Source organism: Homarus americanus, unplaced genomic scaffold, assembly GCF_018991925.1.
Source record: "Homarus americanus isolate GMGI-L3 unplaced genomic scaffold, GMGI_Hamer_2.0 scaffold24694, whole genome shotgun sequence".
NCBI classification, from domain to species: Eukaryota; Metazoa; Arthropoda; class Malacostraca; order Decapoda; family Nephropidae; genus Homarus; species Homarus americanus.
The window spans coordinates 7,210,745-7,234,946 of NW_024732780.1; the positions used below are offsets into that span (position 1 = coordinate 7,210,745).

Sequence of the window (24,202 nt, forward strand, 5' to 3'; positions counted from 1 at the left end):
TGAAGATTGTTACGAGGGACGGACCGTCTAGATATCTGAACGACCTTATAAGACCCAATAATATATTTGCTTGATTTACCTTTTCCTTGCAATGGCCCGAGAACTTCAGCTCATTGTCAACATACACACCTAGGTCCTTCTTACATTCAGTCTCAAATAGTGCAGTTTCTTCATCCCGTTGGGACCTTCTTGAAGATATGTCTCACATAAGCCACTATCCAATCACTGGGGACCATTTGTTCATCCAGGCATTTACAAAACAGGATCTTCAGAGTCTCGGCAAACTCGTTACACACCTCTCTTAGCACTCTGGGATGCAACACGTCAGGGCCGGGACTCTTATGAACCTTTAGCTTTGACAATTTATTTCTTATAACCTCTTACGTGAACACAATGTGGGTCAGTACTGTGTCGAACCGTCTGTCCTCAAACGCAGGAAGGTTAATCGCATCCTCTCTTGTGAACACCGAGGAAAAGAAGTTGTTCAATGCCTCAGCTTTATACTGGTCAGAATCTGCGTAACTACCATCTTCAAGCCTCAGGTCTGATACTCGACTTTACATAGCGGTAAAACGCCTTTGGGTTTGACTTGACCTAGCTTGCAACCAGCCTCTGGAACTCCTTTTCAGCCCTTCTACACTCTACCTTTGCTTGGTTTCTGGCTCTTGCATACATCCTCCTGTCTTGCTCATCATTTGACCCAACCCACGTCTTGAATTTCTTGGTTCTCTTCTTAACTTTGTAGACCGCCGCATGGTTCATGTGTAGGGATCCCCTCGTATTCCTAGAGGCACTGGGTTTGGTCTTGGGTATATATTTATCGATCAAATGGGTCACTTTACTTGTTAGATGTTCAGCGTAGTGTCTGCGTTCTTGTGCCTTAATGAGTCAGGTCAGTGGATACCCCTCATCCCGTTGTAATTTCCCTTGTAATATTTGCACTTTGGCCTGGCCTTATCCTGAACTAGGTAACAGTTAAATCTGAATGACAACACTATATGGTGACTGGTGCCAACTGGGGCAAGGTGTTCCAGTTTGGCCACCATACCCTCCTCGTTTGTTATGATGAGGTCAAGTGTCTTGGGTGTTTGCTCCCCTCTGTAATGTGTCGGGTCTCAAACATGTTGGAACAGAAAATTATCTCTCAGAGTTTCTCCAAAAAAGAGTAGCAGGGTTATTCAAGTCATTTGGGGTGAACTCATTTCTCCAGTCGATGTCGCCATAGTTAAAGTCCCCCATGATAAGGAGGTGGGTATCGTCTGATGAGGTTAGTGGCAACGGGTGGCCTGGTCAGTTAGTCGACCGTTTCTACTCAGAGTAATTGTTGTGCAGTATTGTGGAATTGTTGTGATTAATATAAAGTGTAAAGACTAAGTAATTGTACACTGGTAGTATGCTGACTATATATTCGAAGTGAGAAGTCCAGCTAAACTCAACCACAAATATAGTTAAAAGTTTGGCCTTACATTCTATTCACAAAGGTTAGTACACTACTCTGAAAATTCTCCGTAAAGGAAGGTGTTGGGATAAGGAGGCGGAATTTTTAATTATTAAGTTACCACCCAGACTTGTATTTGTAATTCTTCCACTCATTTATTTTCATCATATTTGGTTATATTCTGCTTTGTGGGTTAATCTGGGAGAACCACATCATTGTCTCTTATTACACATACTTGTAATTATTGATACTGTATAGCCACCACCCAAACTTTATCTCAGAACACTACCCGCTCAGTTAAAGTGGTAGGGTAGTGGGAGAGGTTAGGCCTGGCAGTTATAAAGAGCATAATTCAGGTATGGCAATTATCAGGAATGGCCGGTGATACACACATTATACTTATTCAATATTTATTTAAAGTAAATATGAATACTGTGACAATTTGAACCCTCAATCACAACAACAAGAACTTAGGTTCAATTAATGCTGATTAGTTTAGTTAAAACTTAGACAAAATAGAAAGTAACCATTGGTCTTTATGATTATGACAATAGACAGTTCAGTTAACAGTTACAACACTCAATAATCATACAAACTTGAGGGTATTATTACACAACAGTGACCCTAGAGTGATGGTCACTCTAAAACACTTGTCAATGGCACAGTGATGTTATTACTTCAAGTACCATCAGTTACTTGACCTCTAAATCACACTAACACTTGATTAACAAACATGGAACAATACACCATCATACATCAGCTGTGAGTTTAGCTGGTTCACTCAACAGACATACAGTAGACACGTAAGGTTGTAGAGATCTGTACGGTTTCAATACTCAACCTGGGATGGTAATACTCCCAATGAACCATCCACTATAATACATACAAGGATAATTAGCACATACAGGAGGAGTTACCACAGGTTTATGCCAAATTCGATTCAAAACAATGCCGTGCACTCTCACACTCATTGAAACCGCGGCTGGGCTCACGCTGAAGGAGAGCTCGTGCTCGGACGCGTACAGACGACGATTCTGCAGTTGGGCGCCTCACCCAGTCAGACTTTAATATTTTTTTTGTTTTTTATACGGGGATTACCTCACCCGGGCACATGTCACTGACACACACATCAGGGTCTGGGGGACGAGAATATAATAATAATAATAATAATAATAATAATAATAATAATAATAATAATAATAATAATAATAATGATAATAATAATAATAATAATAATAATAATAATAATAATAATAATAATAATAATAATAATAAATAAATAAATAAAAAATAATAAAAATTATAATAAATACAATAATAAAGATAATAGCCATAAATAATAATAATAATAATAATAATAATAATAATAATAATAATAATAATAATAATAATAATAATAATAATAATGATAATAATAATAATAATAATAATAATAATAATAATAATAATAATAATAATAATAATAATAAATAAATAAATAAAAAATAATAAAAATTATAATAAATACAATAATAAAGATAATAGCCATAAATAATAATAAAAAAATAAAAAGTAAATCAAGAATGAGTAACGACATATGTGTGTTGTGGTGTCAACAGTAAACAAAACAGTTGAGACCCTGCAATTGTGTGTAAATGAGGCAGAAAGTAAGCCCAAAAACTTAAGTATACTTTTACTTCTTATACAGCTCTCAATTGACTATTATTCTTCAATGTACTTTCATGAGGTCTTGTTGATCGTCAGGCTCACTTGTCACCAAAATATTAAATATTTGTACTTAACATTTTTTTTTTAACTTACAAAATATATCGTATAAAATACTAATACTAATACTAATAATATCCACCCAACTGTTCCTTTCACTCCCAATACTCTATTAAGTTAGGTTAGAAGACACTATAGGCTGGGAATAATATATTTATATATTTTTTAAGCGTTTATCCTCTTCGTTAGTGATCGCCTTGTTAGCCGCTTGGGCGATCGGTCACGTCTCTGTTACGCACTGTTGGCAAGTACTGGGCATGCACCGGCTCCTGAATGTACCTGAACCTGCTCCAGTGTTGGTCAAGTCTGGTCTTGAAAGAACTTACACTCGGTGCCGTCACAACACTCTCTGGCAGATTGTTCCAAGAGTTCACAATTCTCGCTCCGAGAAAGTTTGCCCTCACAGTTTTCTGGACTTGTGGTACAAACTTCTTCAACCTTGATCTGTGACCCCTTGTGGGGCGGGCGTCCGCCAGCTCCAGGTATGGGCACTCGACTGAGTAGTGCCCTCTGAGGATGTTTATACACCTTAATTAGGTCACACTTACTTGGATAGGACAACTGAGGTGTCGAAGTGCAGGCACCAGTCTGGTGGCCCTCCTTTGAACATTTTCAATCAAGTGACAGTCTCTAGCATGTCTCGGGGACCAGACGGGGTGACGGAACTCCAGATAGGGAAGCACTCACTCTTGAAGATCGTTACGAGGGACGGACCGTCTAGATATCTGAACGACCTTCTTATAAGACCTACTAGTATACAGTAGTTGCTTGGTTCACCTTCTCACACTGGCCTGAGAATTTCCGTTCGTTGTCAACATACACACCCAGGTCCTTCTTGCATTCGGTAAGCCTCCTTACTTGGTATGACCCAGGTGCAGCCTCTTACACTTCGTGACATTAAATCTTAGTAGCTATTTCTTCAACCGCTGTTAATGGTGACAGATCCTTCTGCAGCTCTTCACAGTTTGTTTGGTTCTTAATTTCTCTGAATAACTTGGCATCAACTACAAACATTTGTATGGAGGAGTGCATAGCTTCCTTCATGTCATTTATGAAACAAACAAAAAACAACGGGCCCAAGACACTGCCCTATGGTACCCCACTTGTCACGGGTATACTTTTAATCACACTGTTTGCGGTCACGCAGAAAGTCTCCGGTCCACGCTAGGACACATCCCCAAATCCCGTACCCTTCCAGTTTAATTCTCAACCTTTCATGGGGTATGCTGTCGAAAGCCTTGGCAAAATCTAAGTATATATTGTCGATATTTCCACCAGAATTTAAGTCCAGACATCCAGTACCTTGAGTATTTGTGCTAAACAGGACGTCCCGGCATAAGACAGCATTGGCAATCCTTTACAAGGTTGTTTCGTAGTAGATGTTCCATTGCGGCATCTCTGATAATACTCTCAAGTACTTTACATATTATGCTGGTCTGGCTCACCGGTCTATAGTTGTTCGTGGAGTGACGATCGCCCTTCTTGAAGATAAGTCTCACATAAGCCACTTTCCAATCACTGGGGACCATTTGTTCATCCAGGCATTTACAAAACAGGATCTTCAGGGGCTGGGCAAGCTCGTTACACAACTCTCTTAGCACTCTGGGATGCACCACGTCAGGTCCAGGACTCTTATGAACCTTTAGCTTTGACAATTTACTTCTTATAACCTCTTATGTGAACACAGTGTGGGTCAGTGCTGTGTCGAACCGTCTGTCCTCAAACGCAGGAAGGCTGTTCGCATCCTCTCTTGTGAACACCGAGGAATAGAATTTGTTCAGCGCCTCTGCCTTGCCCTGGTCAGAATCTGCGTAACTACCATCTTCAAGCCTCAGGTCCGATACGCTTACTCACGTTTCTAATTTCGACTTTGCGTAGCCGTAAAAAACCTTTGTGTTTGACTTGACCTCTCTAGCAATCCACCTTTGGAACTCTTTTTTCAGTCCTTCTACACTCTGACTTTGCTTGATTCCTGGATTTTGCATACATCCTCCTGCCCTGTTCCTCGTTTGTCCTAACTCACGTCTCAAATTTCTGAGTTTTCTTCTTAACTCTGACGACCGCTGCACGGATCGTATGTGGTGGTCTCCTTGTATTCCTAGAGGCACTGGGTGTGGTCTTGGGTATATATTTATCGATCAAATGGGTCACTTTACTGGCTATGATATTCAGATTTGTGTTAGTGTTCTCATATCTTAGTGAGTCAGGCCAGTGGATAGCCCGCCGTAATTACCCTGGGTTTGTCATGGTGACTGGTGCCGTATTAGGTAGTTGTGGACTGCTATAGTTATGTTAAGGCAGGTGGTAGTATAATAGTTATAGTTAAGGTCGTTGGTTTAGGTTAAGGGTAGTTAAGGGAACAGTACTTAAGACTAAGATAGCAAGTTAGGCAGGTGAGAGTTGGTGCTACAAGTGTAAAGATACAGTTACCTGCAGGTACACATCATACACTGGACACCATACACAGGTACACATCATACACTGGACACCATACACAGGTACACATCATACACTGGACACCATACACAGGTACACATCATACACTGGACACCATACACAGGTACACATCATACACTGGACACCATACACAGGTACACATCATACACTAGACACCATACACAGGTACACATCATACACTGGACACCATACACAGGTACACATCATACACTGGACACCATACACAGGTACACATCATACACTGGACACCATACACAGGTACACACTAATATACACTCACTGCTATAGCCTGTACAACGCAGTTAATAAATCACTTGATATAAACGGATTTAAATTACTAAGAATGGCCACTTGTGCATGATATTAACCTAACCCAACTCGACTTATCCCATCAGAGCCTAACACAGGTTAACTTATCCAAATTTAATCTTACTCAGCTCAGTCTAACCTAAGTAAGCTTAACTTATTCTAATCTAACCTAATGATCTTAACGTAATTTTTTGAATTGGGATAGATATATATATATATATATATATATATATATATATATATATATATATATATATATATATATTTCATTTTTAGTCCTGCCTTTTGAACTTTGAACCTATAATCAACGACCTCACCAGCCAGGACTCGAACCCTTGACCTAATGCATGAGACCAGGGAACACTACCGACCATACCACAAGAGCACTAAAAGCAGTTCTAGACTATGTGATATTTCACACAAAGCCTGTTCATCGAGCTGATGGCGCCGTGAACCTCTCATTGGGAACTACCCGGGCAGTTCCCAATGAGAGGTAGTGTTCCCTGGTCTCATGCATTAGGTCAAGGGTTCGAGTCCTGGCTGGTGAGGTCGTTGATTATATATATATAGAGGCGTGTGTGTCAAGGCTCGTGCGTCAGTTTCTTCCCCACAAGACTCGGGTTTAGAGGCATTGCGTCCCTTGTGGAGTACTTGCCTATTTACCTGCCATCGTACCATCGTAATTTACCTATCCAACTAACTTTCTGGTCTTAAGTGTATATTCAAGACACTCTTGATTACACATATTGGGTGTCTTATTGAACATCTGTAAACACTCCTCAAAATCAGTGGCGGCATCTCGCGTCACTGTCCCGACATGGTAGTTCAATCGTAGGCTGTGATTCACCAAGCGTATCAGCCGATCAGAGCCAGCACTATCTTCTTCACGTGGAGTGAGGGAGACAGGATGGCTCACAGGACACGAAAGCGTCCTTACACCAAAGGTGAGAGACAGAGGAAGTACTGACAGTCAAGTGAGATGACAGCAGGAGGGCTGAGGCCAAATGTTAACAAGTGGAAAAAACTGTCGCCACCCAGTTGGGCGACCACAGTCAGTCTTGCCTGCAAGATCAACTGTGATGGAACACACCAGGTCACTGAGGCGCCATTATGGCTTACGATCATTTGAGCGCATCACCATGTAGTTGTTTTCCTGGGCCTTCATGAGAGGTCTGGAAACGTGGAAGTTGTCCATGCTGCTTTTGGCAGCGCAGAGGTCATCTTTGTTATCCCTCGCACTGCAGGCGCCCATCTTGTCCATGCAGTGAGAGCGGGGGATGGTGGTAGGTGGTGGCACGGGTGGGGGAGCTGAGCAAGGGACGGGGACGTCTTCATAGATGGGGTCTTCAGCTAGTTGGCTCATCACCATCACTGGGCTGTTGGTGGGGACAATGCGGCGGCGGGAGCGGGTCAGCAGACACGCCAGCAGCACCACTAACAACATGGCCATCACACTCACCCCCACCAGGATGTACAGTCCGTTGAGTAGCAGCGGGCGTTTGTTATTTTTGAGAGGCAATGCCCCCGTACTGGAGAGTTGTGGCAGCCAAGACGGCAGGTTGTCCTTCACACAGGTGGAGTGAAGAGCTTGCCCCAACTCTTCCATCAGTCGCTCACGAGCCAAAAAGTTCAGAGTGTCGTTGTTGAGAAGTTCCAGGTCGTCTTGTTGGTCATATGTGTTGGGGAAGTCGTAGGCAGAGTTACCAGGTAATAGCAGGATGTTGTTAGAGTGGATGTGGTTGGCGTGGAAGGCACAGGTAAATTGAGAGAGCGCCCCGGGCCGGAGATTCAACCAGCTGCTATTGATGGCTATTTTACCCTGGCTTTCCAATTTGAAGGCGTGTTGGCGCAGGTCTGCCACCCTACAATTGCTCAATTCAACACTGGCGCTCCCTGAAACGTCAAAGCCGCCTTCAGACACCACGCCAATGGTTACCTCCTTCAGTACCAGGTTCTCACGCCTCGGGAACCCTATCCTGAACGCCCCTTTCAACAGGATGCCAATTGTGGTATTGTACACATACAGTGGGTGTTGTGCTTGGCCGATTTGTAGCTGTGTCGTCCCCAGCGGTCCCTCGAACACGCCTACGGTAGAAGTTTGGATTTCCATGTATTGCAGTTCATTCACACCACGTAGGAGGCCGGCGGCTATCCGACCCACAGAAGACCTGAAGATTTGTAGTTTGGCTCTCTTGCCACTGAAAAGTCCACCCGGGAGGACGTCCAGCGCTACGTTCACCAGACTCAGACCTGTAATACAGACACGAGAACGATATAACAATGCATACAAATACACGAACTGTAATTTCCCACAGTACACACCCTCCTTCCCTCCCTCCTATCCCTTCTTCCCTGCACCTTCTTTCCCGTGTGGATGTTATTATGTTATTATTACCCTTCAACAGCAAAAGGTCTTTAAGCGAGTACCAACGTTAGTAATCACACTACTCAATCAACACTTGAGGTGTGTATATGCTTATGGTGTGGCTGTCGGACGTGTCTGTTGACGCTCTAGGAATTTCACTTAATTATCAGTGAATCTCTGGTGATATTACTGAGGAATTACCCAGAGTGGGACTGTGGAAGTTTGGCGAATGTGCCCACAAAGGAGAAGACTTACTGCTGCATTACAGAAACATCTAAGCCTAAAAGGAAAGAACGGGATTTCAACTGCAATCAACATGGAGGAGTCAAGTGGAGATGTAAACAGTGGGGCTGCTACGACAATAAGGAAAATAAGGGAGAATAACACAGGAATATTTAGTTTTGTGGAATGTAAGGGATAATATAGGAAAGGAATAAACACGATGAGAATTTTTTATAACCAATGTGCTCAGTGAATGTGGAGTTTAAAGGGAGCCACGATATAAATGATGCGTCCGTAAAACCAGGAAAATGTGAGTAAAAAACCCACTCCCAACAAAACAAAACATGGTTACGGCGTTAGCTCACGGTTGCAAATGTGTGAGGAGACGGAGAGAGCAAGGGACAATGTTGTTGCTGAGCCACTACACACTCAGAGGGTCTCCTAGGCATAGAAGGTAATGAAGATGAAGGCGAGAGAGAGAATCCCGAAATAAAATAAGGAAGAAATCTTTGAAAAAATATATATATAGAGAGAGATGAGGAAAGCGGAGAGAGGAAAGGAATGCAAATGTAAAGACAAAGTACTAGGCTTCGGTTTTGGAAAGGCGTGGAAGACAAATCTCCAAAAAGTGAATAGAAAATAGAAACTAAAGTGAAAATAACTGACTTAATAAAGAACAATGAACGAGAATCAGAAACAAAACAATTACAGAGAAACACAAAAACGCTCGGTGATTTTTTATTTGTGTTTGCAAGTGACTCCACCAACGAGCCAGATTGGAGATTCACTACATTTAACAAACAAAACCTAACGAGGAGGTTTTGACTACCAACTACTGAAAGTGTTGAACGACTGGACCCAGACAATGGATAGATGAGGAGACGAGGTGATGTTGTCGTTCTTGGATTTCGTATAGGTGTTTGATGCACTACCATACAAGATATGTGTTGAGGAGATATGAGGTTATGGAACTGAGTGTGTGTGTTACATGTCATTAGTGAGGACATATTTGGAGTATTCATATCAGTCTGGAATCGAGTAAAGAAATAAAAAGACTTAAACAGCTATAAGAGACATGGCATTGATATGATTAAAAGTCTAAACGATTATACATAGTTTTTACGACACAGGAATAACACACCTAGTTGGTAGTCTGAGGGAGCGTGACTATAATGATCAGATTTAAGAAGAAGACAACAACGACACCAAAGAATTGTTGATATCTGACACAGTTTACCGAGGCTGCAGATGATATAGTTATACTGTATAGGAATCCCTGCGGCGAGAGACAACTTATGGTAATACATCTCAGCATCTTGCCATCACACCTTCAGATTCTCTCTCTCTCTTCCCCTACACTCCATCTTTCCCTTGGAGCCTTCTTCACTCTTTCTCTATCTCCTTCATATTTATCCTCCTTCTTTCTCTCCCTCACATGCACTCTCTCACGCCCTCCCTCCCTCTACTTCCTCCCTCACACTCACCAGCTGTTCTGTCAGATAGTTGAAAGCCTAAGGAAGAGTCAACCACCTCAGGCAGGAACAGACGACCACCCCGGATGTACAAGGCGCAATGATAATATTCTCTCCACTTCCCGAAAAATCCTGCCGTCACTCGTGCCTCTCTGTCTCCGAGGCCTTCTGTCACGTTGGCCTCACTGTCCACAGCCTTCGTCGACAACTCCAGCCTGATTGAGGTCATTTCCAGTAAGCTCTTCTTCTCGCCAGGAAAGATTGTCTCGGTCAGGGTCACCTCCTGGGGACAACAATGTTAGATTAGTTATGGTAGACAGAGAGAGATTTAATAGTTTTAAACAATACATTACATGGGGATGAATCTAGCCTTCCTTGCCCTTCGACACTAGTGAGGTAGACAGGCCATTCCGCCTAGTTCTCTATGAACGAGAGGCCATCCCGCCCAGTTCTCTATGAACGAGAGGCCATCCCGCCCAGTTCTCTATGAACGAGAGGCCATCCCGCCCAGTTCTCTATGAACGAGAGGCCATCCCGCCCAGTTCTCTATGAGAGGCCATCCCGCCCAGTTCTGCGAACGAGAGCAATATCCTAACCAAGTTCTTATGAACAAGAGGCCATCCTGTTTCTGGAGGTGAACGAGAGGCCATCCCAATCCAGTTCTTAGAAGTGAACAAGAGGCCATCTCGCCCAGTTCTGTGCTGAACAAGAGGCCATCCTGCCCAGTTCCTTTATGAACGAGGCCATCCTGCAACCAGTTCTGTATGAACAAGAGGCCATCCCGGCCAGTTCTTCATATGCAGAATGAAGAGGGCCATCTTGCCCAGTTCTGTATGAACAAGAGGCCATCTCGCTCTGAAGTTCTCTTATGAACGAGAGGCCATCCCGCCCAGTTCTGTATGAACGAGAGGCCATCCCAACCAGTTCTGTATGGACGAGAGAAGAATCCCAACCAGTTCTTGTATGGACGAGAGGCCATCCCAACCAGTTCTAAGGACGAGAGGCCATCCCAACCAGTCTCTGTGGTAAGGACGAGGAGGCCATCCCGTAACCAGTTCTGTATGCATGAGAGGCCATCCTCATAGTCATCAGTGAGGCTGACAGGTAGATTACAAGTATACTAATAATAATAATATTAATAATAATAATAATAATAATAATAATAATAATAATAATAATAATAATAATAATTGTAATTAATAATAATAATAATAATAATAATAATAATAATAATAATAATAATAATAATAATAATAATAATAATAATAATAATAATAATAATAATTGTAATAATAATAATAATAATAATAATAATAATTGTAATAATAATAATAATAATAACTCAATAAAACCGACATGTAGATAGGCAGTGTGTGTAGACAATGTAGGCACACGGTGTACGTAGATCATAAAAGTTAACAGCTCTCAATCTACACTTAGTGCAGGTGTAGGTTAATATTTCAGAGTGGCCATATACTGAACTTTATACTGATTCTTATAGTATACTCTAGTGAGATAAAGCAAGAAAACAATACCTTATTCTATAGTTCATCCGTCGGAACAGTGTAGTTTTCGCCTTATTTAAAAATTTCGATTTCATTTAAGAGAGTTCAAGTTGGCGGGGATATAACGAATACATTGTTTACTTCTTATGCAGCCAATCAGCAGACGTGTCCATGTCACATGTTACTCGTGTACATGTACTTACTTGCGTTTTCGTCGGAAATTTATATTTTTCTAATTATTTTGACTTTTCGATTACTTTGACTTTATATTTTTATCCTCTTCACCACTGGGTGATCAGTCACGTCTCTGTTACGCACTGTTAAGTACTGCGCACCGGCTCCTGAATGTACCTGAACCTGCTCCAGTGTTGGTCAAGTTTGTGTTGAAGAGTCACACTCGGTGCCGTCACAACACTCTCTGGCAGATTGTTCCAAGAGTTCACAACTCTCACTCTGTAAAAGTTTGCCCTCACAGTTTTCTGGACTTGTGGCTTCTTCAATCTTGTGTTGTGTCCTACAACTGAGTCAGTTGCAGGTGCTCTAATCTCTCTAGGTAACTGAGGTGCCGAAGTGCCAGTCTGGTGGCCCTCCTTTGGACATTTTCAATCAAGTGACAGTCTCTAGCATGTCTCGGGGACCAGACGGGGTGACGGAACTCCAGATAGGGAAGCACTTCACTCTTGAAGATCGTTACGAGGGACGGACCGTCTAGATATCTGAACGACCTTCTTATAAGACCTACTAGTATACAGTAGTTGCTTGGTTCACCTTCTCACACTGGCCTGAGAATTTCCGTTCGTTGTCAACATACACACCCAGGTCCTTCTTGCATTCGGTCTTTATTAATGCAGTTTTTTCGCCCCGTTGGGCCATATGGTAAGCCTCCTTACTTGGTATGACCCAGGTGCAGCCTCTTACACTTCGTGACATTAAATCTTAGCAGCTATTTCTTCAACCGCTGTTAATGGTGACAGATCCTTCTGCAGCTCTTCACAGTTTGTTTGGTTCTTAATTTCTCTGAATAACTTGGCATCAACTACAAACATCTGTATGGAGGAGCAGGTTTGGTTTCTTTAGGTCTCTTTGGTTCTTCTTTTGTCTTGCTGGGTTAGGTTAGGTTTACAAACCTGGTGGTCCAGTGGGGCCGAGGTCAGGTTAGGTTAGGTCAGGTCAGGTTAGGTTAGGTTAGGTCAGGTTAGGTCAGGTCAGGTCCTTCTGGTTTCTCTGGTTAGGTGATAGACATTTAGACTAATATTTGAGAGTGGTCAGTTTTCGTTAGGTTTGCTTTCGCCATTTGTGTGTTTCTACCCCACAATTTTCCATACTTAAAAGCCCCGCCCACTTTGTGTCTTCAAAATTGCACTTCTTTAAGTGATATAGACCCCCCACCCACCCACACAAAAAATCGAAAAATATAAATTTCTGGCGCCAACGCTAGAAAATATTTTTTATTCGCTCTCTCTCTCCATATAAGACTAAATATAAAGTTTCGAGGATGATCACTACGATATATGTACCCAGGCAGCTACCAAACAGGGAGGTACTACCGCCTGGGAAGATATTGGAAGCATCATGTGTTGTCTAATGGTAGACCCTGCTGCCATATGTGACCAAGTCCCAGGTTGATGATCTGACTTTCTGCCTCATTTACACACAATTACAGGGTCTCAATTGTTTCTCTTACTATTGACAACACAACATACATATATTGTTTCTCACTATTGATCTTTTTTGTATGTCTTTATTATTATTATTATTATTATTATTATTATTATTATTATTATTATTATTATCACTGTATTATTATTATTATTATTATTATTATTATTATTATTATTGTTATTATTATTATTACAGATTTACAGATTGCCCACGAGGGGGCTAGTTTATTGGGCACCCCCTTACATCCTGTGCCAGGTGAAGCGCAGAAGCGTTTACAGCGCCCAACAGGGAAGCATGCGGAGTTCATGCTTGCCTTTATGACTCATGCATTAAGGGCGTAAAAGGCCTGAAGGGTCATAGGTTTTGTGAAGTTATATAAAGTGAGAGAATGATGAGTGTGTGGGGGGAAAGTTCCCGGAACATTTCACCTGTTTATGGCAAACTGTGGCAGGTCCCTAATAATGTCAAGTGCCAGGCATGTCACTAGGAGGAGGGAGGGAAGTGTTTTATCAACATTATATAAAAAGCGAGGACTATTAAAGGTCAGCTCAACATATTATCGCTAATATATCAAAGCCAAGTTAACGACTCTTCTACCCGTCCTCGACGATTGTCACACTGTCGAATTTTGTTGTGGTTATCGCCATGGGTCAACAGGTTAAAGGTTTCTTCAGCTGAGTGTAATCGTCTTGCGTTAACCAGAAGGAAATAACTAAGTTACAATAGTATGAGTGGGGGATTAATTCACCTTCTACTGTAAGGTGTTCCAGGTATAAGTGGGCATTGATGAGCAAATGGATTATTATTACGAATGTTTAAATCTACATCTTGTAGAAGCAGCCAAGTTTTGTTTAAACCCTTGACTATGAGATGGAACTTCCCCAAATGAAATAAGGCGTCTGGCGGTGGACAGAATAAAACAAATAAGGAGACATCGTAGTGCCGGGATTAATGAACGGTAAAAATAATGTGAAAAAAATAGTTCAGTTCAATTCTTTATGGAAGATTATTAATTCACTTGAAGTAATTGAAAATATTGACTGTACTTTTTCACAGTTTCATGTACAGTTAGGTCAAAACTATACCTCAGCTAACAGAATCTTATCACGGGTCACTGGTTCGAATCCTGTTGAGGAGGTCCGAGGTAATGTGAGAATAATGAGCGTTGTGAAGCAGTAATCTTAGTATTTAACACTCTAGGAGATATTAACGTATATTGTATCTGTTTGTCGCCAAGACGTAGCTGATAAACAAATGTCAAGTCCACAGAGGCAGATACTGTATACCTATCTTACGTCACACCAGGCCCACGTGACCGGACGCCCTAGGTCTACTATCTCGGCCAGAGTGAGTGGAGTAATATTTGCCGCCGGGAGAATGACGCACTGGGTTACTCTAAAATACTCACTCTTGTTATTAGATAAGATTAGCTATAAAATACAAGTAGCTCACACTGCCAGGCCTCATTCTCGTCCTTCACAAAACACAGACAATAATTATCGTACATTAGAAGAAAAAGAATTACGTGCGTCTCACTGAATGTCATGAGTCAAGTTTAGTGTATTGTTCAGGATATGGCGTCAGTGCTCAAGAACCTCCCTGACGTCAAGAAGTCTAGCGCCCTTGATAACTGCCATCCCCATAAAAAAAAAATAATAATAAATATCTTTACTACATTTCTATGATTAATCTATCATGTTATTTGGTATACTTCTGGAATAAATGATGTACTGAACGTATCTACCCTGACAGAAGGCGGGGGTGAGTTAGGCCTTAAAGGAGTCATACTAGGGGTAGTTTGCGTGTGTATATATAAGGAAGGTATACAGTGTGTGTGTGTGTATAGAAAACGTACAGTGTGTGTATTCAAGACGTACAGTGTGTGTATAGAAGACGTACATTGTGTGTATAGAAGACGTACATTGTGTGTGTATGGAAGACGTACAGTGTGTGTGTGTATGGAAGACGTACAGTGTGTGTGGCTACAGATCACTGCCAATGGAGTGATTATTTTTGTCTCTGGAAACATAGATTTTCAATAATATTCTGACGTTTGTAAGTGAAGATTTTGTATTATAATTAATTGCTTTATAAAACTAAAATACAAAAATAACGTTCACTTAGCACCACTAAAATTATAGATTATTTTTTACTATATAAATTCTCATGTTATTTTCTCTTAAGAGGTGTAAAGTGGAAGAAATTAGTTTAAGGGACAATCTTTAATTAATAATTTTAGTGGACTGTTTATAACACGAACCCCCTGAGGCAGCAGACGGTATGGTGAATTAAATGATGCAAGTTTACCGGTGCTGAATGATATGCAGTGGGTGACCTCTGAGCTTCAAGTATCAGTGTGAGGCAGAATGGGAAAATCAATCACACAAGGCAAAAAAAAATCGGCCGGTGTAGTGTTCCCTCAAAGGGCAATCACAGTTGGCAAATTTTCGCATTCCTCGGAAGACAAACACTGTTCCTTCTGTACCAAAATTCTCGGGCAAGTTTTGACTTCATTTCGTGTTCAATTGACGTTTTATAATATTTAGAATTACAAAACATCGAGTCTATTAAATAAATTTATAAAAAAAAAATGGATTTTAATGTAAATATATTATCACTAGAATATTTTTTATACTTACAAAAGAAAATTACATCTCAAGAACAGCTTAAAACAACACAGAAGACTATTATCATTATTATTGTACTGTTCAGAGCGACGGTGATTCACGAACAACTGAACGTGTTATTGAAAAAGTCAGTTTATTGACCGAGAACTGAGAACCAAGAACGGCAGGAATTTTGTTCAGTGTAATAACCTCTTTTAAGAACCTAACATAACCTAACCAAATATCCATCAGAATGTCCCGAATATCAATCAGAATGTCCCAAATATCCATCAGAATGTCCGTAATACCCATCAGAATGTCCCAAATATCCACCAGAATGTCCAAAATATCCATCAGAATGTCCGTAATACCCATCAGAATGTCCCGAATATCCACCAGAATGTCCCAAATATCCATCAGAATGTCTCAAATTACTTATAAAGGAAATGAAGGGGCAGCTACCAAACAGGGAGGTACAGGGAGGTACAGGGAGGTACTACCGCCTGGGAAGACATTGGAAGCATCATGTATTGTCTAATGGTAGACCCTGCTGCCATATGTGACCAAGTCCCAGGTTGATGATCTGACTTTCTGCGCCTCTTATTATTATTATTATTATTATTATTATTATTATTATTATTATTATTATATTGAGTAGTTGTAGTAGCAGTTATAATAATAATAGAAGTGATCAATAACGTCAGACAAACATACTGTACATGGCGGCCAGTAACTCACCCGTCCCGTCGTCTCGTTGCAGATGACATGATATTCACGCTTCAGTGATGTAACTTCCGTCCAGCAGTGACACCCACGCCCACAAGTCAGCTCCTCCGCCACCACCACACCCCCCAGTAGGCCCACCACAGCCCAAATCATCATAGTACGCCCACATCCTTTCATATCAACGCTGGAGGAAAAAAAGAGACCGGATTACTTGAGTGATATTGAAGGAAAATCCGCATGATTCTTTTCTTTCTTGTCTGTGTGTAATGTCACAATGATTAAAATTATCTAAATTACTAAACACTTGGAAGGATATATTTTTGTTTACAGAATTACTAAACATTATTTTTATCGCAGAAACTATTGGCGAACGAAAGAAAATATGAGGTTTATAAGAATAGTGTCTGCCATTATTTGTATATATACATGACGCCTGTGTCACTACTGCATTAAACTATTTATAAAAGATGACATGAAACAACCTAACCTAACCATCTTGAGTTGACGAAAATTAAATACAGCGTTGCGTTGGGTTAAGCTCGGTTGGTTACTATTGGGTCACTCCGTAGTGTCACAGACGGCATGTTACAACTCTCTTAGCTCCGGTTTATATATTCAGTATATCACCTTGACTCGAACTTCAATTTTTTTCTTAACGTTTCACATCTGTTTCAGAAATAAGAAATATTGGTAAAATTATCGTTTCGGTCAATTTTAGACAATTCTAAAAAACCTGACCTCACTAGCGGTAATGTTCCCTTAAATCTTTAAGAAATAATCTTCACTTCAGTTTTTCTATTAGTGATAATATATTGAAAAAGATGAACTCATATGTATAATGCAAGTGATTCTGGCCACTGCAGTGAAGGTTTTGTATTGATTTATGGTGAGATGTACAGTACAGTAACTTGGCCTGAAGAAAGTTGAAATAATAATTTTACATTTCTTCTGTTTTTTAACATATTTATGTTTTTAAAATTCACCTTTAAATCTATTTTGTTAGGCTACGGTATTTACAAATCAATATTTTCAAACTTATTTTTTGTATATATTCATTGTTCGAACTTGAGTGATGAGAGTAGTTTTGTTTGTGTTGTCTGGACTAGGTGTGACTTGAGACCTCCACTATGTCACCGAAACTTGATGCCAGTCGTCAGTCCTGTGAAGAATTACAACAAAATTAAAATAATACTTGCGGCAATTTCTTTTTATGTGTGTGTTCTCAGAGTGACATTACAGTCGAAAATTATCAATCCTTCGCACCCACCTGTCCCCCCGCCGCTCATGTTATCCTCATTGATAGCTCAGCATTGGTAAACTCTCCGCCCCCACGTATAGTACCGTACGTAAATAATGTATGCTGAGTAAGGCCCCTTTCACACCATGCGGTTTCTCGCCGCATCTAGATGCGGTGCGGTACCGGTTATAGCAGTCGACTGATGGTTTTTATGTAGCTCTTCACGCTATGCGGTTGGGGCGAATTCGCCGGTCCGACGCCGGATTGCATGTGCGGCATTCCACTGAACTTGTCCAGTACCGCGCCCGTACACTGCAAACTAAACAAGAGTCCAAAGTTGGTCGCTGGACGCGGCAGCCGGACGAATGAACAGCAGAATACCGTGGTCTCTCCGGTGCGGCGAAGAACCGCATAGTGTGAGAGGCCTTATCCGGTGTCGGACCGGCGAGTTTGCCGCAACCGCATATTGTGAAAAGGGCCTCCCAACTATACAGGCAATTTCTCCCAAGTACAAGAGAAGAGCCATTGTGTTTGATGTGTACCTATCATGAACTCTGAAGGAGGGAGGGACACCATAAATCTGGCAGGACTTGTTGCGTGATAACAGAGATCTCTTTCGCTGGTAAGTTTTAACTATTGTTGGACTAGCATACTAATAACCTTGTTACGCGTTTAAAGACCTTATTAGGCTATGACCCATTTGCAGCGTCCTGTGGCATCGAGTGACCAAGGCGTAGACGCGCTACCTCCTTCCCAAAGTGATCTGTGTTCCCGCTCCCAGCGTCTTGCCGTCTACGCACCGCAGACGTTTGCCGATACTTTTAGAAAATAATGTTCTTCAGTGTGTGGTGCCTGCAGAGGTACCCAGGAAAAAACATCCCGTACAACAGAGGAGGACAGAAGTAAGTGAATTTCACCATCCCTACAAGGAACGTCGCCAACATCCAAGAAGTTTCACGAATACCTCAGAATGTACCATACTATATTTGGCTACACCCTTGAGAAAATTCGACCATCAGAGGTACTAAACATTTATCTGCCTAATTTTATTCAATAGTTATGATCACCTTGATGTTTCAGGTAACAGGCCCAGGGTTATAGTAGCCAAGATACAGTATTATTTCACTACTTGTCCCTGACCTAATAGATATATTTGTGAATAAACTGATGCATAAAGTTTTTAACTTACTGTTAATTTTCAAAGCAGTGGCAACATTCTCCCATTGTTTGTCAACGGTATTTCGATTGTGGTATTCCATTCGTGAGGTCCCATAAAACAGGCCTCTGAAAGACTTCAGCAATCAAAGATTCAAGAAAATCCATGACTGTGGGTGGATGACTGTCTGCTGCCGACGCGAGGATTCGCGCGACGCAGGAAGCGATGATCAAAAAATATGTGATCACTGCTTCCAGGTCGCGCGTCTAATTCCCTCTACCTGGTCGGTCACGAACGCTTCACGCGTCTACGTGGGACACATCAAAGAAAACACATATGTTTGTCCGCTACACCAAGGTACCGCGTTTACTCGTGTGGTCGCTCGATGCCGCAGGACGCTCGCACAGGGGACACATCCTTATTTTTTTTATCCTCTTCACCACTGATCGCCTCGTTAGCCGCTTGGGCGGACGGTCACGTCTCCGATACGCACTGTTGGCAAGTACTGGGCATGAACTGGCTCCTGAATGTATCTGTACCTGCTCCAGTGTTGGTCAAGTCTGGTCTTGAAAGAGCTCACACTCGGTGTCATCACAACACTCTCTGGCAGATTGTTCCAAGAGTTCACAATTCTCGCTCCGAAAAAGTTTGCCCTCACAGTTTTCTGGACTTGTGGTACAGGCTTCTTCAACCTTGATCTGTGACCCCTTGTGGGGCGGGCGTCCGCCAGCTCCAGGTATGGGTACTCGAGTGAGTAGTGCCCTCTGAGATGTTTATACACCTTAATTAGGTCGCCCCTTGCCAGTCTGTAGTATAAGCTAGGCAGTTGCAAGCGCTCTAATATCTCTGTATAACTGAAGTGCCGAAGTGCAGGCACCAGTCTGGTGGCCCTCCTTTGGACATTTTCAATCAACTGCCAGTCTCTAGCATATCTCTGGGACCAGACCGGGTGACAGTACTCCAGGAGGGAAAGCACCTCACTCTTGAAGATCGTTACGAGGGACGGACCGTCTAGATATCTGAACGACCTTCTTATAAGACCTACTAGCTTAGTCACTTGATAAAAAGAAGGAAGAGAGTAGGTGAAAGAACAGAACCCTGTGGCACTCCACTATTGGTAGAGAAAGAGCGAGAGCTCGATCCTTCGACAACAACTGCCATGGATCGGTTCTCAATTAAGCTAGAAATTAGAGAACAAAGAGGAGGAGAGAACCCATAAGAGGGAAATTTAGAAAGCAAAGACTTGTGCCATACCCTGTCAAATGCTTTGGAGATGGCGGGGGCCACGACGAAAGTTTCCCCATAATCCCCAAGAGAGGATGACCAAAGATGGGTGCAGTAGGAGAGCAGATCACCAGTAGATCTCGCCTGGCGGAGGCCATACTGGTGATCCAACAAAAGAGAAAAGCGTTCAAGGTGACGGAGTTAATGGGAGTTCAAGATAGTTTCGAAAATCTTAGAGAGGGGTGAAGCTAGGGCAGTGGGGCGATAGTTAGAGGGATTAGAATGGTCACCTTCTTCGGGATGGGCTGAACCGAGACATGCTTCCAAGAAGAAGGAAAAGTTTGGGTTTTGAGGCAAAGGCGAAGGAGTCAAGCAAGCACAGGGGCTAGAATTTCAGCCCACTCCCTCACAAAGCAATTGGGTATTCCGTCCGGTCCATGCGCCTTACTCACTTCCAACCGAGATAACACACCAGCAACCCTACGAGTGGAGGTTATAGGAAAGTGCCATAGGTACAGTAGGAGGGATAGAGTTGGAATCGTCTAAGGTGGAGTTAGAGGAGAATAAGGTGCAAAGAGATTGGCTTTATCAGGAAGAGAGTTGGCTATAGAGTTATCAGGTCGGAAGAGAGGAGGAAAAGAGGGAGTGCAGAAGTTATTACAGATGTTTTTTGTTAAGGAACAGAAGGATTTACTAGAGGAAGAGTTAGTCAGGTCAGCGGTCTTTCTTTTTATAAAATTCCTCTTGGCCCTCCGAAGAATAGTCTTACAATGATTCCTAGAAGTAACGAAAGAGGAACTAGTAACAGGAGAAGGAGATAGTTTCATAACTTGATACACCATATTTCTCTCCCTACATGCGAGAGAACAGGAGCGACCAAACCATGATTGTAAAATGAAAGTTTTGGAAGAAGATGTGATAAATGCACTCATACCGCCCTGTATAACCCCAGCAATGCTGTCAGCACATACCCAGGGAAAGTCGGAGAAGAATTCTCGCAAGGATTTCCAGTTCGCTCTTCGATAGTGCCATAGTTGGTCGTGCCCAGTTTGATTTAATAGAAATAAGATTGTGATCAGAAGACCCTAAGGGGGCAGAAATTGAATCTGGATAGTGTGAGGGGTTAGAGGTAAAACAATGATCATGAATGTTAGCGAGTTGGTCGTGTCGGTCTGGAACACGTGTAGGGTGTTTAATTATTTTGTTCAAAATCATTAAGTAAGGAAAAAGAGAGTGCCTCAGCTCCACCTGGGTCATCCCTTGCAGAGCCAAGCCACTCTCTGTGATGTATGTTGAAATCCTCTAGGCTTGGGTGTGTGGATAGCAACGACTCATAGCAAGAAGTGAGATAGTCAAAGAATTCCAGATAGTTGGTAGAGTTGGGAGAACAGTATAGCAAACATAGAAAAATAGTCACAGTTGGTAGAGATATTTTGAGCCAGAAAAGGTCATGCAAGGCTATGATTACCGGCCATCTAGAACGGGTTTTGTCTGAAGAAATAGCTCAAGGGAGAGCACCTGCAAACATTGGTGTGGTAATACATAGTCACACACACACACACACACACACACACACACACACACACACACACACACACACACACACACTACCACTACTGACGATCATCCAGCTATGATACAATGATAGGAGTTATTAAGGATGGCACCTAGGTTGGTGAGTTCTGAGGTGACTAAAGAGGCCTATACGGGACCGGCAGAGTTTTTCTTTCCGGCGTTGGCGTTTGTCTGCCTCGGTTTGCAGTCGGGCTAACCAGAAAGTATTGACACCTCGTGTGGTGATCCTCCAAGCATTACGGTGTGGAGTAATCGTCTCCCAGGTGAGGGGGTCGATTTGGCACTTTTTCAAGTTTGTCTTAGGACTATCCTTATATCTCTCCAGTTGCCCGCCAGCGTTACGTTTACTATTCGTTAGGTGACTGTAAAGTAGCTGCTTTGGCAGTCTACTGTCGTCCATGCGGGTAACATGGCCAGTCCAGCGTAGTCGTCCATGGATAATGGTAGCCTCGATGCTCCTACAGTTGGTGTCAGCGAGAATACTGGCATTTGTTCTCTTGTCTTCCCAGCGAACTCGGAGGATGGAACGTAGACTATTGTGGTGAAAGTTTTCAAGTGCCTTGAGGTGCCTCCTGTATGTGACCCATGTCTCGCTGCCATATAGCAGGGTAGGGAGGACCACTGCTTGATATACGTGCAACTTTGTAGATAATTTCAGCTCCCTACAGCAGAAGACACGGGTACGGAGTCTGCCAAAGGCTTGAGATGCACATCTGATCCGTTGCTGAATCTCTTCATTGATGTCCGCAGTGGTGGACAGGTGGGAGCCGAGATACCGAAAGTGGGTAACATTAGAGAGGGTAGTACCGTTAAGCTGGATGGATGGTGGAGGTGTGGCTGAACCAGGGGCAGGCTGAAAGAGAATCTGAGTCTTATAAACATTCACCTCAAGGCTGAAGTGTGCATACGCATCTGAGTGGGTGTTCAGGATCTCCTGTAGGTCGCGTTCAGTGTGAGCAACAAGGGTGAGGTCGTCTTCATACTGAAGTTCAGTAATGGAAGCTGCCGACACCTTTGTTCTTGCCTGGAGTCGTCTTATGTTGAAAAGACCCTTCACTCGGTACTCGATGTCCACCCTGCCGGCTAAATTGGCACTGGCAGGAGTAAGGAAGGCAGCCAAGAAAATGGAAAAGAGAGTTGGTGCCAGTACACACCCTTGTTTTACCCCCGTTTGGATGGGGAAGAACTCGGACTGGGTGCCGTTGTGCAGGTCACTGCCGTTCATGCCATCGTGGAGTTGCCTCACAATGGCGATGAATTTTGGTGGGCAGCCAAAACTGCTGAAGGTCTACCAGAGGGCTTCCTTGTTGACCGAGTCGAAGGCCTTGGTTAAGTCAATGAAGGACATGTACAGGTCACGATGATGTATCTGGCAGGCAGCAAAGATCATGTCAGTGGTGTCACGTGATGGTCTAAGGACGCACACGCACACACACACACACACACACACACATACACACACAATAGGCTGTCTTAATACACAGAGTTGCTCACATGAACACACATCAGGTTCTTTAAATTACTCTAAACAATATATTAAATTTCTCAAAGTCAAGGAGTTGTAAGTTACCGTAAGAATAATAATTAGTAGGTGATAGATTATTAATTATAAATATTAATCTCTCATCTACTATTAGCAACACCACAAGTCTTTGCTTTTAAACTTCCCTTTCTAAGCCACTAAACAGCATTACACAGCACTAAACAGCTTTACACAGCACTAAACAGCATTACACAGCACTAAACAGCTTTACACAGCACTAAACAGCTTTACACACCACTAAACAGCATTACACAGCACTAAACAGCTTTACACAGCACTAAACAGCTTTACACACCACTAAACAGCTTTACACAGCACTAAACAGCTTTACACAGCACTAAACAGCTTTACACAGCACTAAACAGCTTTACACAGCACTAAACAGCTTTACACACCACTAAACAGCTTTACACAGCACTAAACAGCTTTACACAGCACTAAACAGCATTTACACACACACTAAACAGCATTACACAGCATTACACACAGCATTACACAGCATTACACAGCACTAAACAGCACACAGCACTTACGCAGCACTAAACAGCATTACACAGCACTAAATTACACAGCACTAAACAGCTTTACACAGCACTAAACAGCATTACACAGCACTAAACAGCATTACACAGCACTAAACAGCATTACACAGCACTAAACAGCTTTACACAGCACTAAACAGCATTACACAGCACTAAACAGCATTACACAGCACTAAACAGCATTACACAGCACTAAACAGCATTACACAGCACTAAACAGCATTACACAGCACTAAACAGCATTACACAGCACTAAACAGCATTACACACCACTAAACACAGCACTAAACAGCATTACACAGCACTAAACAGCATTACACAGCACTAAACAGCATTACACAGCACTAAACAGCATTACACAAACAGCACACAGCACTAAACAGCATTACACAGCACTAA

The 24,202-nt window shown here is 42.3% G+C and overlaps 1 protein-coding gene across 1 annotated transcript in view; it reads right to left on the minus strand.

The window, feature by feature from the left end:
• Nucleotides 1-6,457: 6,457 nt before the first annotated feature.
• Nucleotides 6,458-24,202, minus strand: part of LOC121869014 — an 18,427-nt gene continuing 682 nt past the window's right edge. Inside the window, exons 2-4 of the mRNA XM_042370074.1 lie at nucleotides 16,539-16,710; nucleotides 10,040-10,310; nucleotides 6,458-8,218 (exon numbers count right to left, since the gene is read on the minus strand). Coding sequence (XP_042226008.1) covers nucleotides 7,077-8,218; nucleotides 10,040-10,310; nucleotides 16,539-16,703 — 1,578 coding nt within the window. The 5' untranslated portion in view covers nucleotides 16,704-16,710 and the 3' untranslated portion in view covers nucleotides 6,458-7,076. The remainder of the gene's footprint in view (nucleotides 8,219-10,039; nucleotides 10,311-16,538; nucleotides 16,711-24,202) is intronic.